The 17384-nt window shown below is 44.5% G+C and overlaps 1 protein-coding gene across 1 annotated transcript in view; it reads right to left on the bottom strand.

Annotated features, from left to right (window-relative positions):
- Fndc7 (fibronectin type III domain containing 7) overlaps positions 1-17384 on the bottom strand; it is a 67535-nt gene that overhangs the window by 8937 nt on the left and 41214 nt on the right. Inside the window, exons 10-11 of the mRNA XM_045137988.1 lie at positions 13024-13284; positions 4162-4191 (exon numbers count right to left, since the gene is read on the bottom strand). Coding sequence (XP_044993923.1) covers positions 4162-4191; positions 13024-13284 — 291 coding nt within the window. The remainder of the gene's footprint in view (positions 1-4161; positions 4192-13023; positions 13285-17384) is intronic.

Below are 17384 nucleotides of genomic sequence, written 5' to 3' on the forward strand. Positions count from 1 at the left end.
AGAGCTCGCTGGCCAAGGAAAAGGAGCAGCTAAGAGAGATGGAAAAAGGAAGAGTAGGGACCTAAGACAGAACTGCTCACAGTGTGGTGATTACACTCTCCTGGGAACATGGTTGAATGATATAGAAGGGCTTCTGTGGGCTAGGGTTGGCACCTCTGCATGCCTGATTCATCTTCAGGAGATTCTGATATGTGGCAAAGTTTGAGAACCACTAACTACACAGAGCTTCTCAAGGATGAATGGGTATGAAATCACCTGAGGGTTTCCTAAGGCAGGAGAGGGCCTGCCATTGAACTTAGTTTTTTTTGTTGTTGTTTTGTTTTGTTTTGTTTTGGCTTTTGAGTCCCTATAAAGCTCAAACTCACAACTTCTCAAATGCTGGGATTACAGCCATATACATTCATACCTGGCTCAAACTGCAAGTTCTCTAGTGAAACTAGGCAGTGGCAAGATGTTAAGAGTGGGAGTTTCTAAACTTTGGGGTTGTATGTTTAAAGCAGTGTGACTGCTTTGAGAAATGTTAGGGGGGGCAGTGGGTGACTCACCACCTTTCTTTTTTTTTTTTTTTTTTTTTGGTTTTTTGAGGTAGGGTCTCACTCTGGTCCAGGCTGACCTGGAATTAACTGTCATCTCAGGGTGGCCTTGAACTCATGGCGATCCTCCTACCTCTGCCTCCCGAGTGCTGGGATTAAAGGCGTGCGCCACCACGCCCGGCTCACCACCTTTCTTATGAAGGCTCCCAAAACACTTTCACTTCTCTTCTAGACTTTAGGGGAAGATCAGCAGAAACAACCATACTACTGGAAAAAGGCTTTAAGAATGCAGAAGTAGGGGGCTGGAGAGATGGCTCAGCAGCTAAAGGCACTTGCTTGCAAAGCCTGATGGCCTGGGTTCAATACCCCAGTACCTATGTAAAGCCAAATACACAATGTGACAAATGCATCTGAAGTTTGTTTGCAGTGGCAGATGGTCCTGGCATGTCTATGCTCTCTTCCTCACTCTCTCTCCTTGAAAATAAATAATAATTCCAGGTCAGCCTGAGCTAGAGTGAAACCCTACCTCGAAAAGCAAAAAAAAAAAAAAAAAAAAAAAAAACCACAAAAATACAAAAAAGGGGGATGGGCTGGAGAGATGGCTTACCAGTTAAGGCACTTGCCTGTGAAGACCAATGACCCAGGTTCCATTCCCCAGGACCCACATGAGCCAGATGCACAAGGTGGCACATGTGTCTGGCATTTGTTTGCAATGGCTGGAGGCCCTGGCACACCCATTCTCCCTCCCCCTCCAATAAATAACTAAATAAAAATATGCATTTTATATATATATACTTTTATATTTATTTATTTGTTTGAGAGCAACAGACACAGAGAGAAAGACAGATAGAGGGAGAGAGAGAGAATGGGCGCGCCAGGGCTTCCAGCCTCTGCAAACGAACTCCAGACGCGTGCGCCCCCTTGTGCATCTGGCTAACGTGGGACCTGGGGAACCGAGCCTCGAACCGGGGTCCTTAGGCTTCACAGGCAAGCGCTTAACCACTAAGCCATCTCTCCAGCCCAAAATATGCATTTTTTAAAACTGTAGTCAGACATGTAGCTTGGGTACCACCAGCATCCCCAGGACCTCATGAGAAGTACAAAGTCTCAGACCAGCCACACCTGCAAAATCAGCATCTGGCTTTATGTAACAAGGTGCTAGAGAGCTGCATGCACAAAAATGCTGGAAAAGCCTTGCTCTAGGGCAATACATTCCAGCCTTGGCTACACTGAAGGAGCTTAAAAAAATCCTAATTCCCAACCTTCACCCCAGGTCAGTAAGACAGGTTTCTGGGAGACAGAACAAAGCCTTTGGGAAATTTTAGGCTCTTCATGGGATATTAGTGTCCAGTAGGGATAGAATCATCTTCCCAAAATGTGAGGTGGAATGGGGTGAGGAGTTAATCTCCTGCCCCTCTAAAAAACAAGATGTATTTAAGGGCTGGAGAGAGGGTTTAGCGATTAGGCACTTGCCTGTGAAGCCTAAGGACCCCGGTTCGAGGCTTGATTCCCCAGGACCCATGTTAGCCAGATGCACAAGGGGGCGTACTCCTCTGGAGTTCGTTTGCAGTGGCTGGAAGCCCTGACGCACCCATTCTCTCTCTCTCTCTCCCTCAATGTCACTCTCAAATAAATAATAGTAAACAAAAAAATTTTAAGATGCATTTAAAAATATATTTATTTTCATTTATTTACTTGAGAGAGAGAGTGAGAAATAGAGAGGGAAAGAGAGACAGATGGACAGAGAATGGGCATGCCAGGGCCTCCAGCCACTGCAAATGAACTCCAGATGCATGGGCTACCTGTGCAATCAAACCTAAGTCTTTTGGCTTTGCAGGCAAGCACCTTAACACGTAAGCCATCCCTCCAGCCCAAAAGATGCATTTTTTTTTTTTTGACAGAATAAATGTTCTATTTAGAAGGCACAGCATGCACAAGAATGAAAAAAATATATGTAGGATTATCGTTCTACAATTGTTCAATTTTGCTTTTTTAATTCTAAGAATATTGTCTTTTTCAGAGAATGGCAGCTAGCTGGTCACACTTAACTCATGTGTCCACACTTGACCAGAGGCCTCACTCATATGTTAAGTTTCAACATTTTCCCAGTTCTAATTATAAGTCATCTCATTTATCTTGGTGCTAAAGAACTGCATAGGCTTATTTATTTTTAAATACTTTTGTTCATTTTTTATTTATTTATTTGAGAGCAACAGACACAGAGAGAAAGACAGATAGAGGGAAAGAGAGAGAATGGGCGTGCCAGGGCTTCCAGCAACTGCAAACGAACTCCAGACGCATGCACCCCCTTGTGCATCTGGCTAACGTGGGACCTGGGGAACCAAGCCTCGAACCGGGGTCCTTAGGCTTCACAGGCGAGCGCTTAACCGCTAAGCCATCTCTCCAGCCCATGCATAGGCTTATTTTAAGCTTTTCTTTTGGTTTATCCAGATAGAGTCTCACTCTAACCCAGGATAACCTGGAACTTGCTCTGTAGCTCTAGGCTGGCCTCAAATTCAGGCTGATCCTACCATGTCAGCCTCCTAAACACTGAGATTAAAGGCATGTGCCACCATGCCTGGCTTGTTTTAAACATTTTAAATACCTGAAATAAATTATAGAATTTCCTAAGAGTAGAGGTATTCTGGCTAATGATCAGAACAGTGTGGTCAGGTGAAAAACAAAATTAATAATTCAAATACAATCCACAAGAAAAATAATTTTTCTCAATGAAGAGCCTAGCCATTCTGTAGAGATGTATCATTTCCAAGTCCTAATGGAAGGAATGGAGTAATTACCAATTTTGTTTTCTACCATGTGCCTTTAAACTAACTTACGTCAAAACAGAAGAACATTTGCAGAATGTAATATTGAGTAACATTACTGAAGTTGATTGTTACAGGCTTTTAAACTCTGAGTATTAAATGGTTGCATCTTAATTATTTATAAAGATTACTGATCCAGTAACATGAAAATAGAGAACAGCATCTGGCAATTTATCTCATCTGATGTTCAGAGACAAACGGGTTAACCATTTTCCCATTATTCCTGCAGGCTAGTCCTTGTTCATAGTGAAATCTGGTGGAAATTTAGGTGTCACTTTTTCCAAGCTACTACATGAAGGGGACGCTGAAGGCCATCACTACACGGCACAGTGAGACATAAGGACTCTTGTTCACCATTTTGGGCACACTTCCAAACTATCCCCAACAATCCTGGTTTATTTCTGACCATCCCAGCCAGTGACCAGATACAAGCTCATGCACACATACGCAGCAAGATTATGGTCAGCAGACTCTGAAAACTGAAAATGGCAGACGTGATGAGGCCAGCGGTGCCCCGGCTGCATCACCCTTTCGGGCTCTCCAAAGGATGCATTTTTGTGTGAGATCCGAGAAGATTAAAAAGACTTCAGTACCTGACAGAATTCATTTCAGTCTGTGGGATGAAAGGGAAGTGCTCTAATAGGGAAGAAAAGGTTACAGGCCAGGTGAGCTGGACACTCTTGCATCACGGAAAGAAGCACTTGGTTTTCTTAGTAGTTGCGTTGGCTTTTTTCCTGGCTTCACAAACCAACTGCAAACTCCAACAAAAATTCTCTACTTTATCCATGAGACAAGTGACTTACCCATTCCAAGTGTACTTCCAGAGCAGGTAACTGTAACCAACAAAAATAGAAGCACTGAAATACATTTATTAATGTATTAAAATGACAAAGATATCACCGAAAAAAGAATAAAAGGTGTTGGGCGTGGTGGCGCACACCTTTAATTCTAGCACTTGGGAGGTGGAGGTAGGAGAACTGTCATGAGTTCAAGGCCAGCCTGAGACTACATAGTGAATTCCAGGTCAGCCTGAGCTAGAGTGAGACCCTACCATGAAAAACCAAAAATAAATAAATAAATAAGTAAAAGGATGACACTGGTAATCCCAGTTTCTTGAGAAGTTGAGGCAGGAGAATCACACTTCATGGCCAGCCTAGGAAAACTATAGAGACCCTGTTTCAAAATAAAGTTTAGAAAAAGGGCCGAGAGGGCTGGAGGGATGGCTTAGTGGTTAAGGCGTTTGCTTGCAAAGCCAAAGGACCCAGGTTCAATTCCCCAAGACCCATGTAAGCCAGATGCATAAGGTTGTACATGCATTTGGAGTTTGTTCGCAGTGGCTGAAGGCCCTGACATGCCCATTCTCTCTGTCTGCCTATTTCTCTCCCTCCCTCCCCCTCTCTCTCAAATAAATGATTTATTTAAAAAAAAAAAAAGAGAGAGCCGGGCGTGGTGGCGCACGCCTTTAATCCCAGCACTCGGGAGGCAGAGGTAGGAGGATCGCCAAGAGTTCGAGGCCACCCTGAGATTACGTAGTAAATTCCAGATCAGCCTGAGCCAGAGTGAGACCCTACCTCGAAAAACCAAAAAAAAAAAAAAAAAAAAAGAAAGAAAGAAAAGGGCAGAGAGGACAGAAAGTGGATGTTGTATTCATGATTTCAGTGGCTAATGGTACCTAAACAAGATCTTTATAATATGAGGACAAAAAAACAAACAAGCAAAAAAAAAAAAAAAAAAAAACACAGAACGCCCAAATGATGACATCAAAATAGAAGAGGGACTAGCTGGGAAAAAAAGAAGGGTTTAGCCAGATGTGGTGGTGCACACCTTTAATCCTAGCACTTGGGAGGCAGAGGTAGGAGGATTGCTGAGAGTTTGAGGTCAGCCTGAGACTACATAGTAAATTCCAGGTCAGCCTGGACTAGAGCAAGACCCTACATCAAAAAAAGAAAGGAAGGGGGCTGGAGAGATGGCTTAGCGGTTAAGCGCTTGCCTGTGAAGCCTAAGGCCCCCAGTTCGAGGCTCGGTTCCCCAGGACCCACATTAGCCAGATGCACAAGGGGGTGCATGCGTCTGGAGTTCGTTTGCAGTGGCTGGAGGCCCTGGCGCACCCATTCTCTCTCTCTCCCTATCTGGGTCCTTCTCTCCCTCTCTCTCTCTCTGTCTCTGTCTCTCTCTCTGTCTGTCATTCTCAAATAAATAAATAAATAAATAATGAACAAAAAAAAGAAAGGAAGGAAAGAAGAAAGAAAGAACGAACAAAAACAAACCAAAAAAAAAAAAAAAGAAGAAAAACAAAAGGTCTAGTGGAAGGGAATATGAGATTTTAGATGGTGGTGGGAGGGTTATGATCAGGGTTTGTTATGTGTATGTATGGGGGTTGCCAATAAAATGTCTGGCGGGGACTGGATGCGGTGGTGCACACCTTTAATCTCTGCACTTGGGAGACACAGGAAGGAGGATTGGCATGAGTTCAAGGCTAGCCTGGGATTCCAGTGAATTCCATCCAGGTCAGCCTGAGGTAGGATGAGAACCTACCTTGAAAACAACAAAACAAAAAGTTTGGTGGTGCATGCCTTTCCCTCGCCCCCCTCCCACTTTGAGGTAAGCCCAACAGAGTGGGGGGTTTTTTTGTTTATTTGTTTGTTTTTTATGTGAGAGAGAGAGGAGAGTAAGGGAGAGAATTGGCATGCCAGGGCCACTGCCATCGAACTATGGACATGTGCGCCACCTTGTGGGCATGTGCAGCCTTGTGTGCTTGCATCGCTTTGATAGTTTGACTTACATGGGACCTAGAGAGCCGAACATGGGTCCTTAGGCTTCACAGACAAGCGCCTTAAACTGCTAAGCCAACTCTCCAGCAATGCCCGCCTTTAATCCGAGCACCAGGGAGGCTGAGGTAGAAGGTTCATCATGAGTTTGAGATCAGCCTGGACTACAGAGTTCCAGGTCAGATTGGACTCGAGTAAGACTCTGCTTCAAAAAACAAGGGGGCGCTGGAGAGATGGCTTAGTGGTTAAGCACTTGCCTGTGATGCCTAAGGACCCTGGTTCAAGACTCGATTCCCCAGGACCCACGTAAGCCAGATGTACAAGGTGGGGCACATGCATCTGGAGTTCATTTGCAGTGGCTGGAGGCCCTGGCACGCCCATTCTCTCTCTCTATCTGCCTCTTTCTCTCTTTGTCTGTTGCTATCAAATAAATAAATAATTAATTTTTTAAAAAAAGGCGGGGGGAGTGTGGTGGTGTATGCCTTGAATCCCAATACTTACTGCCATGAGTCTGAGGCCACCCTGAGACTACATAGCGAATTCCAGGTCAGCCTGACTACAGTGAAACCGTATCTCTAAAAGCCAAACAAAAAAATGGAGGGGGAGGTTTGAGAGATGGCTTAGCAGTTAAAGCACTTGCCTGCAAAGCCTAAGGACCCAGGCTCGATTCTCCAGGTTGCACGTAAGCAGGTGCACAAGGCAGCACACGCGTCTGGAGTTAGTTTGCAACGGCTAGAGGCCCTGGCGCTCCCATTCTCTCTGTCTCTCTCTCTCTCTCTCTCTCCCTCTCTCCCTTTCTGTCTGTCTCAAATGACAATAAGTGAAAAAGGGAGGGAGCTGGGGTTAACTCCGTGGTAGAGTGCTTGTCTAGCATATGCAAGAGTAAAACTCTAGGTCCAAACCCTAGTACAGATAGATAGATGGATGGATGATAGATAGATAGATAGATAGATAGATAGATAGATAGATAGATAGACAGACAGATAGACAGACAGATAGACAGACAGATAGGTAGAAAGAAAGAAAGAAAACCAACAATAAATAAGAACAAGATTTGGGTGATAAGACAAAGTAATGCCTACTAGAAATATGATTTTGGACAAGTCATTTCATTGTACCTGCTTATAAAATAATAGGCCTAAGAATACCAACCTTATAGGTTTGTTGTAACTATTGAGTTAACATATGTAAAGCTCTTAGGATAATCCCAAGCACATAACACTCAACAACTATTATTATTGTTATCATTTCCAGTATTGCCCAGGTTAGTACAGTAAAGCATCCCTGATACTACATTAATGCGAGAATTTACCCAGTCATAGATTTTTACCAGGGAGACTGAGCAAAGATGATTTCCCTAACTTGAGTCTAGATATCTAATTCTGGCCAGGCATGGTGGCGCACGCCTTTAATCCCAGCACTTGGGAGGCAGAGGTGGGAGGATCGCTGTGAGTTCGAGGCCACCTTGAAGCTGTGTAGTGAATTCCAGGTCAGCCTGGACTAGAGTGAGACCCTACCTCAACAACTCCAAAAAAAACAAATAAATAATAATAATAATAATAATAGATACCTAGCCCCACAGTGAGTAGCTGCATGCCTGAGCTGGCACCCCACCAAAGGGTAAGAGTTCTAAATAACAAAGACTCCTGGTAGTTAATAAGCCATTAGAGGAATGACTCTACTCTGGAAAAGTTAAATCAGCCCTGGAGTGGGTAGAAAAAAATAATTGTGTGATTATTAGCCATATAAGCTCATTTATCCTTTTTTTATTTCATTTTATTTATTTATTTATTTATTTTTGGTTTTTCGAGGTAGGGTCTCACTCTAGCGCAGGCTGACCTGGAATTCACTATGGAATCTCAGGGTGGCCTCAAACTCACAGTGATCCTCCTACCTCTGCCTCCCAGTGCTGGGATTAAAGGCGTGTGCCACCACACCTGGCTCTTTATTTCTTTTTTTGAGGTAGGGTCCCACTCTAGCCAGGCTGACCTGGAATTCACTTTGTAGTCTCAGGGTGACCTCAAACTCATGGTGATCCTCCTACCTCTGCCTCCCAAGAGCTGGGATTAAAGGCATGCACAACCATGCCCGGCCCTTTTTTAAATTAAATTAAATTAAATCAAATTTTATTTTATTTTATTTTATTTTGAGGTGGGGGTTCACTGTAGCTCAGACTGACCTGGAATTCACTAGGTAGCCTCAGGGTGGCCTCTAACTCACAGAGATCCTTCTACCTCTGCCTCCTGAGTACTGGCGATCTCCCTCCAGCTCAAGATGACCTAGAACTCACTCTGTCAACTCAGGCTGCCCTTGAACTCATGGTGATCCACCTACCTTTGCTTCCCAACTGTTGGGATTAAAGGCACGCATCACTACACCTGGCTTCATTTATTCATTCTTTTTAAAGTTTAAAGTTATGATGGACAGCAGGTGCAAAGTACTGAGAGTCAGAGAAACCATCTTTTATTTGGGGAAATGGCACATATTCCACTCAGAATAATATGCCCTGATGAAGATAAGGGTTCCTTGTGGTCATGAAGGCAGGAAGGAGAGTGCCAATTTAGCCAGTGACTATTGGAGACGTTTTCACAGATAAAGATAAGATTGGGGTTGGTGAAGTACTTGGTGGAGATGGGGTAGAATTACAAAGAAGAGTTGATTATTCACTCCGAAACATGGTGGAGCATAGCGTGTGTGGGGAAGGTGTGTGATTATACCAGAGAATAACTACTGTATATATATATTAAAAAAATAAAAAGCAAAATATCTTAATTTTCTTTCAGATTTCATGCCAGCACCCTAACCACTAAGCCATGTCTCCAGCCCATGGTTCACACTGAATTTCTACCAGATAGTGCAGATGCAGACAGACAGGAGGTGATTGTGACAAGACCTTGAACATTATGTTGATGCTGAGTTTTATCCTATGAGAGCAGTGGCAAGCTTTTGAAGATTGAGGCATAATTGGCCCAAGTTGAGTGACAGGGACCTAAAAAGCCAGCTACCTGGGAGGCTGAGGCCAGAGGCTTCCAGAGGGTGGGGGAAAATGAAAGCCCGTGCCCGAGCTTCCAGCTAGGGTGTCTGAAGCAAGGATGATGGCAGGAAGATCTGAAACAGCAGAGGGATGTGGGGAGATGGCTCAGCTGTTAAGGGTGCTTGCAGACCCTGATTTGACTCCCCAGCACCAAGTCAGGTGCACAAAGTGGACTTCATTGGCAGGGGCAGGAGGCCCTGGAGTGCCCATTCTCTCCCTTCCTCCCTCCCTCTCTCTCTCTTTCTCAAATAAATACTTTTTTTTTTTTCGAGGTAGGGTCTCACTCTAGCTCAGGCTGACCTGGAATTCACTATGTTGTCTCAGGGCGGCCTTGAACTCATGGTGATTCTCCTACCTCTGCCTCCCGAGTGCTAGGATTAAAGGTGTGCGGCACCACACTTGGCTAAATACATGTTTTTAAAAAATATTTTATTTGTTATTTATTTGCATGCAGAGAGAGGGAGAGGAAAAGAGAGAGAATGGGTATGCCAGAGCCTCCTGCCACTGAAAACAAACTCCAGAAGCATATGCCACCCTATGCATTTGGCTTTACATGGGTACTGGGGAATAGAACTCAGGCCTTCAGGCTTTGTGCCTTCAACTTCTGAGCCATCTCTCCAGCCCTAAATAAATTTTGAAAAGAAAGAAAGAAAGAGACACAGAGGGACAGGAGGACTTGGCTCTGGAGAATGAAATGCCCAGGGCACTTCCAGGTGGAGAGCGCCAAGTTTAAGCTTGGATTGAGGTACCGGGCATGGTGATGAGCGCCTGAAGTGTCTCAGCTGCTCAGGAGACTGAGGCGGAAGGATCACCTGAGGCCAGGAGGTCAAGGCCAGCCTGAGCAGTGAGCCCCTGACTCAGAAATGAAACAAAACAAAAACATGTGCCTGGGCTGGGGAGATGGCTCAGTGATTATAAATGCACTTGCTTGAGCTGGGCATGGTGGCACATGCCTTTAATCCCAGCACTCAAGACGCAGAGGGAGGTGGATTGCTGTGAGCTCAAGGCCACCCTGAGACTAGACTAGACTGGACTAGAATGAAACCCTACCTTGAAAAAAAAGAAAAAAAGCACTTCCTTGCAAAAATATGTGCCTATGGATTTAGAGATTAGAAGAGAGTTGGAGATTTGGAAACATGAGACTCAGTTTCCTCACTTATAAATTGGAGACAATAAAATCTGCTTAGCTTGCCAGGCACGGTGGCGCACGCCTTTAATCCAATCACGGTCACTTTGAGGCCACCCAGAGACCACATAGGAATTCCAGGTCAGCTCTGAGCTAGAGTGAAACCCTACCTCGGAAAAAAATAAATAAATAAATAAAAATCTGCTGAACTTATCTCTTGCGGTTGTTTTGAGCATTCAATGAGATGTTAGGAAAACACTTGATAAACTGTGATGTATTATGTGAATTTGATGAGGAATATATTATTCGTCCCTAGGCTCCCTAAGAGTTTATCAGCACCCCAAAAGCCTACTTCTGTCTGTTCCCATGGGGCTATGCCTCAGCCAGCTTATCTGGTGGATAAGATAGTGAAAACTCAAAGAATCAGACATCACCGAGGGCTGAACTTCCCAAACTCCCTGTCACTCACACTGAATTAGCAATTTTGGATTTGGTTTGTCAGTAAAGATAAGTGAGCCATTTATTCCTCTGCCTGTGTCCACCTGCAACTTTCTAGGGCTTCGCCATCTTGTTACTTTGCTGCTGGAAGTATGTGAGAAACAGACGACCGTGCCAGGCGAGGTGGCAGAGGGCACGGAGCGTGGCAGAATGGCTGGCGCTGCACCCGCTCCAGGGGGATGTCCTGGCTGGCAGCGCGGGTGCGTGATCACAGACTGTCTGCCCACTCATGGTTCCAAGCCTCACTTGTGATTGATCATTTTCTCTGATCCTCTAACGTCTCCTCAGTCCCAATTCTCAATCTGAGCAAATAAATGCTCAAGTATTTTGGTTTTTAACAGCCCAGTGTGCCCAGCATTAGCTTTGCTAAGTCTGCTGCCCAATCTCAAATCATTAAAAAAAAAAATTTTTTTTTGTTTATTTATTTGAGAGTGACAGAGAAAGAAAGAGGGAGGGGGAGAGAGAGAGAGAGAGAGAGAGAGAGAGAGAGAGAGAGAGAGAGAGAGAGGGAGGGAGGGAGGGAGAATAGGTGTACCAGGGCCTCCAGCCACTGTAAATGAACGTCAGACTCGTGAGTCCCCTTGTGCATATGACTCACATGGGTCTTGGGGAACCGAGCCTCGAACCGGGGTCCTTAGGCTTCACAGGCAAGTGCTTAACCGCTAAGCCATCTCTCCAGCCCCTCAAATCATTTTAAATCCACTTTATTATTTAAAGGGTAAGCATCTCATCCTTTAGGGAAGGAGGGAGAAAGGACAGGAGAGAGAGATATACCTCCAACTTAAATAATGACCAAATATCATTATTCCCAGGAGTTCTGCAGCTTGCAGGAACTTCACACAGCACAAATAAGTATGATAGTGCTTAATCTTTATTCACAGGTCTGAGTGGAGGGCTCGTTTTAATCTTTGTTTTTGCTTTAAAAAAAAATGGGTGCTGGGGATTTAACCTAGTGCCTCCTGCATGCTAGGTAAGTATTATACCACTGAGCTATATTGCAGATCAAGGGTCTTATTTGTTCATTTCTATGCCTTTTCTTATTTAAATATTTTTATTTATTTATTTGCAAGATAAAAAGAGAGAGAGAGTATGGGCACACCAGGGTCTCTTGCCACCGTAAAGGAACTCCAGACACATGTGCCACTATGAGCATCTGGCTTTTTGTAGGTACTGGGGAGTCAAGCCCTGGTCATCAAGCTTTTCATGCAAGCATCTTTCCCCACTGAGCCATCTCCCAAGTCCAAAAGCATTAGACACATGTGCAACTTTTTGCTGAACTCAGGCTGGAAGGGTTTTTTTGTTTGTTTGTTTGTTTTTAGAGTTTTCAAGGTAGGGTCTCTCTCTAGCCCAGGCTGACCTGGAATTCACTATGGAGCCTCAGGGTGGCCTCGAACTCACAGCAATCCTCCTACCTCTGCCTCCCGAGTGCTGGGATTAAAGGCGTGCACCACCACGCCCGGCTACTGGCTGGAAGGGTTTTGCAAGCAAACACTGCTGAGCTATCTAACACCAAATTTTTGTGTAGTTTTCTCCTAATTTTTGATTTTGAGTTGGAGTCTTAAATATATATATACACACACATGGCCAGGTGTGGTGGTGCACGCCTTTAATCCCAGCACTCAGGAGGCAGAGAGGAAGGAGGATCACCGTGAGTTCAAGGCCACCCTGAAACTACACAGTTAATTCCAGGTCAACCTGAGCTAGAGCGAGACTTTACCTTGAAAAAAAAAATAAAAAGAATAAATAAAATTTAAAAAGAAAAACATATATTTTATTTATCTATTTGAGAAAGAGGCAGATAGAGAGAGGATGGAAGCAGTAGGGCCTCCAGCCACTGCAAAAAAATTCCAGATGCATGCGCCACCTTGTGCATCTGGTTTACTTGGGTCCTGGGGAATCAAACCTGGATCCTTAGGCTTTGCAGGCAAGCACCTTAACTCCTAAGTCATCTCTCCAGCCCTTGAGTTGGAATTTTTTTTAGCCCAGGCTGGCCTTACTGTGTAGCTGAGGATGATCTTTAATTTCTGATCTTCTTTTCTCCAGAGTGCTGGGATTACAGGTCAAACTCCACCACACCCAGTTTTATATGGTTCTGGGGCTCGAATCCGAAGCCTTGTGCATACCAGGCAGGCACCCTATCAACTGAGCTACATTTCTCGTCCTCAAGAGCTGGATCATCATTACTCCTTGGCCTTTTGGCTAAATTCAAATGTAAACACCCAGTTATAACTTGATTTACCTGAATATATTTTCTTGGGGCAGAAAGTAAGCTTCAGACCCGTTTCAGCAACTGGTGAGACCATGACGGTATACACATCCCCGCAGGGTATCTCGGTGACATCACAGAAACTGAGGCCAGCACTTGGGACACACGTGAAAATGCCTTTGGAACCATAGAGGTCAGTGCTGTAATTGGCAGAGCCCCTAGAGGCTTGCCAGTAGATCCGGATGCCATTAAGACCCAACCTGTATAATTTCACCCCCAAAGGGCAGCAGGCACCTGCAGAGTAAGACCAGACACAAAACCACTTACTCCACCTGGGCGCAGACGTGCACATTATTATGCCAGGAAGAGATGCACAAGTAAACTCTTCCAAATGATATGACGAGGGCTGGAGGGATGGCTTAGCTGTTAAGGTGCTTGCCTGTGAAGCCTGAGGACGCAGGTTCGGTTCCCCAGTACTCACATAAGCCAGGTGCACAAGGTGTTGCATGCATCTGGAGTTTGTTTGCAGTGGCTAGAAGCACTGGCACACCCTCTCTCTCCAATAAATAAATAAAATATTTTTTTGCCAGCCGTGGTGGCACATGCCTTTAATCTCAGCACTCGGGAGGCAGAAGGATTACCATGAGTTCGAGGCCACCCTAAGACTCCATAGTGAATTCCAAGTCAGCCTGAGCTAGAGTGAGACCCGACCTTGGGAAAAAAAAACAAATAAATAAACAAAATATTTTTTTTAAATCAATCAAATAATATTAGTCACTGGTTAGAACAGAGCAAGGATTGAAGAGATGCAGAAGTTCTCCCCATGCTGAGCCATGTGATCAGCATTCTACGTGTGGGTGGGGTGAGGTGTGAGTTTCTAACGCAGAATGCTGGTGAGTCAGTTAGATCCACAGTGGGCAGAGAGACGCTGCACAGTGCATGACTCAAACTATGACTCAAAGGCACAAGATAGCTCATGATGCCCTGGCTTCACTTGATGTTCATGGGACTGAGCTTAAGTATAATTTATTGTATTCAGTTATGATTGAAAAGAAACAATAGGGGGCTGGAGAAGTGGCTTAGCAGTTAAGGTGTTTGCCTGCAAAGCCAAAGGACTCAGGTTTGATTTCCCAGGACCCATGTAAGCCAGATGCACAAGGTGGCGCATGCATCTGGAGTGGCTGAAGACCCTGGGGTGCCCAATCTCTCTCTCTCCCTCTTTCTATTTCTTTCCCAAATAAGTTAAATTAAAAAAAAATAAATATAATTTTGGCATCTTGAAGATAATGAGAGTCCTCACTTGGAGCCAAACTAGACATGGCTTCTTATAAGCTGAGTTGCCTTTACTTTCGATGCTTCGGCTCATCAGTGGTTAGAGAAACAATAAGGGGGGCTGGAGAGATGGTTTAGTGGTTAAGGGCTTTGCCTGCAAAGCCAAAGGATGCAGGTTTGATCCCCCAGGACCCACATAAGCCAGATGCACAAGGTGGCACTGTTGTCTGGAGTTCGTTTACAGCAACTGAAGACCCTGGCACACTCATTCTTTCTCTTTCTCTCAAATAAATAAAATATATCTTTAATCCCCCCTCAAAAAAAAACAAATAAGGGAATAATGTCTTCCTAGCTTATCCCTCAATGTAAAAGCATTTAAAATGTTCCATACATATGAAAGCTGGTTTGTACTTTCTTGTCTAAAATATACATATATATATGTATATATATGTATATATATATATATATATTTATAAATTTTTATTTACTTTAGAAAGAGAGACAAAGATAGATTCAGATTATACACACACACACACATATGTAGAGAGAGAGAGATGGGGTGCTTCAGGGCCTTCATTCGCTTGCATGCGCCACCTCATGCATCTGACTTACATGGGTCCTAGGGAATTGATCCTCCAGCTCTAAAAGAATATTTTTCTTTCTTTCTTTCTTTCTTTTTGTGGGGGCGGTTTGAGGTAGGGTCTCATTCTGGCCCAGGCTGACCTGGAATTCACTATGTAGTCTCAGAGTTGCCTTGAACTCACAGTGATCCTCCTACCTCTGCCTCCCGAGTGCTGGGATTAAAGGTGTGTGCCACCATGCCCGGCTCTATTTTTATTTCTTTAATTGAGAGAGAGGGGGAGAGAAGGGGTGAGGGTCTCTTGTTCCTGCAAACACACTCCAGACACGTGAATCACTTTGTACAACTGGCTTTGCAAGCAAGGGCCCTTAAACCACTGAGCTATCTCCCCAACCCTGTTTAAACTTTCTTTGCCCCTTTGTTTTCAACAAAACCTTGAACCACTGAGCTGTCTCCCCAACCTGCCACTTTGTTTTCTAATATATTTGTTGTCCGAGTTCTCACATGTTCTGTTTTGGGACTATAGTAGCCCATTGCTCATTTTCACACTTATAAAATTTTTTAAGAATAAATTAAAGAGCCAAGCGTGGACACCCTTGGTCCCAGCACTCAGGAGGCAGAGGTAGGAGAATCACCAAGAGTTTGAGGCCACCCTGAGACTACATAGTGAATTCCAGGTCAGCCTGGACTAGAGTGAAACCCTACCTCAAAAACAAAACAAAACAAGAACAAAGAAAGGATAGATTAGTCAGAGCCAGAAAATATAGTTCGGTCAGTAGAATACTTGCCTAGCATGAACGAGGCTCTGGGTTTGATCCCCAAACTCTCATAACTGGGTATAGTGGTGCTCAGCACTTGGGAATTAGTGGTAGGAGGATCAGGAGTTCAAGGTCATCCTCAGCTACATATTGAATTAGTCCAGCCTAGGCTACAGAGCCCGGTATGATGGTGCATGTGTTTAATTCCTGCACCTCAGGAGGCTGAGGTAGAAGGATCTCCAGGAGCTCAAAGGCTGGTTTGGGTTGCATAGTGAGTTTCAGGTTGCTTTCAAAGCTACTGTTTAGTTCCCAAAAGACTCAAATATTCCAGATACAAAAAGTGGTGCAAATGTCTGGTGTCTACTCACAGGGGAAAGAGGCCTGTGGTGTACCTGCACACACACACACACACACACACACACACACAATTTTTTTAAATTTACTTATTTATTTTTTAGCATGCACAAGAGAGAATTGGCGCACCAGGGTCTCAGTCACTGTAATAGAACTCCAGATGCTTGCGCCACCTAGTGGGCATGTGTGACCTTGCACTTGCTTCACCTTTGTGCATCTGGCTTACGTGGGATCTGGAGAGTCGAACATGGGTCACTAGGCTTGGCAGGCAAGCACCTTAACTGCTAAGCCATCTCTCCAGCCCACAAATACATTTTATTTAAATAAATAAAAATATCAACTTCAGTGACTTAGAATTATGCAAGTGGAATCTTTTTTATATTTTATTCATCTACTTATTTGCAAGCACACGTGTGTGTGTGTGTCCAGACACACATACCACTTTGCATCTGGCTTTATGTGAGTGCTCAGGAATTGAACTTAGGCTGGCAGGTTTTGCAAGCAAGTACCTTTAATCACTGAGTTATCTCCTCAGCCCCAAGAGGAGTCTCTTTTGTTAGCTCTACTTTGCTGTTGCTTCTGGCTGCAATCTCCTAACGCTTTGGTCTAGAAGAAGCTGTACTGGCTAGGAAGAGAGACAGCATAACACTACTGAGGAGAAAGCCATGCACACCATTGGAATGCATGATCAAGTGGGGTTTGGAAGCTCTGCCAGGCTGAGTCACCCTTGTTACAGGTCACTGTGCGGCATACAAAATCATTGTTCCCAATGCTTTGCAGTGCTGTCTTCCAGACACACAGTGGCCGTGGCATTTGAGACCTCACAGGGACTGATGCTACCTACACAAGACCTGCATAATAGGAGAGGGGAAAAACAATGACCTCAGAATAGAAGAGAGACTAGTTGGCAGGAAGGAGGCATAGTGGAGCATGCAGAGGTAGGAGAATCACTGTGAGTTCAAGGCTAGCCAGGGACTACAGAGTGAGTTCCGGGTCAGCCTGGGCTAGAGCGAGACACTGCCTTGGGAAAAAAAAAAAGAAAAAGCCATTTGCGGAAGCATATGCCTTTAATCCCAGCACCTGGAAGGCTGAGGTAGGAGGATTGCTGTGAGTTCAAGGTCAGCCTGGAGCTACAGAGTTCCAAGTCAGCCTGGGTTAGAGTGAGACCCTACCTGGAAAAAAAAAAAACAAAACGAGAAAGAGAGACGGCTGGAGAGATGGCTTAGTGGTTAAGTCGCTTGCCTGAAAAGCCAAAGGACCCAGGTTCGATTCCCCAGGACCCATGTAAACCAGATGCACAAGGGGTCAGATGCATCTGAAGTTTGTTTTCAGCAGCTGAAGGCTCTGGCATGCTCATTCCGTCTCTTTCTCTCTCAAAATAAAGAAATTTTTAAAAAAATTTAAGAGGAAGGAAAAAGAAAGAAAGAAAG

Source organism: Jaculus jaculus, chromosome 19, assembly GCF_020740685.1.
Source record: "Jaculus jaculus isolate mJacJac1 chromosome 19, mJacJac1.mat.Y.cur, whole genome shotgun sequence".
In the NCBI taxonomy this organism is placed as follows: domain Eukaryota; kingdom Metazoa; phylum Chordata; class Mammalia; order Rodentia; family Dipodidae; genus Jaculus; species Jaculus jaculus.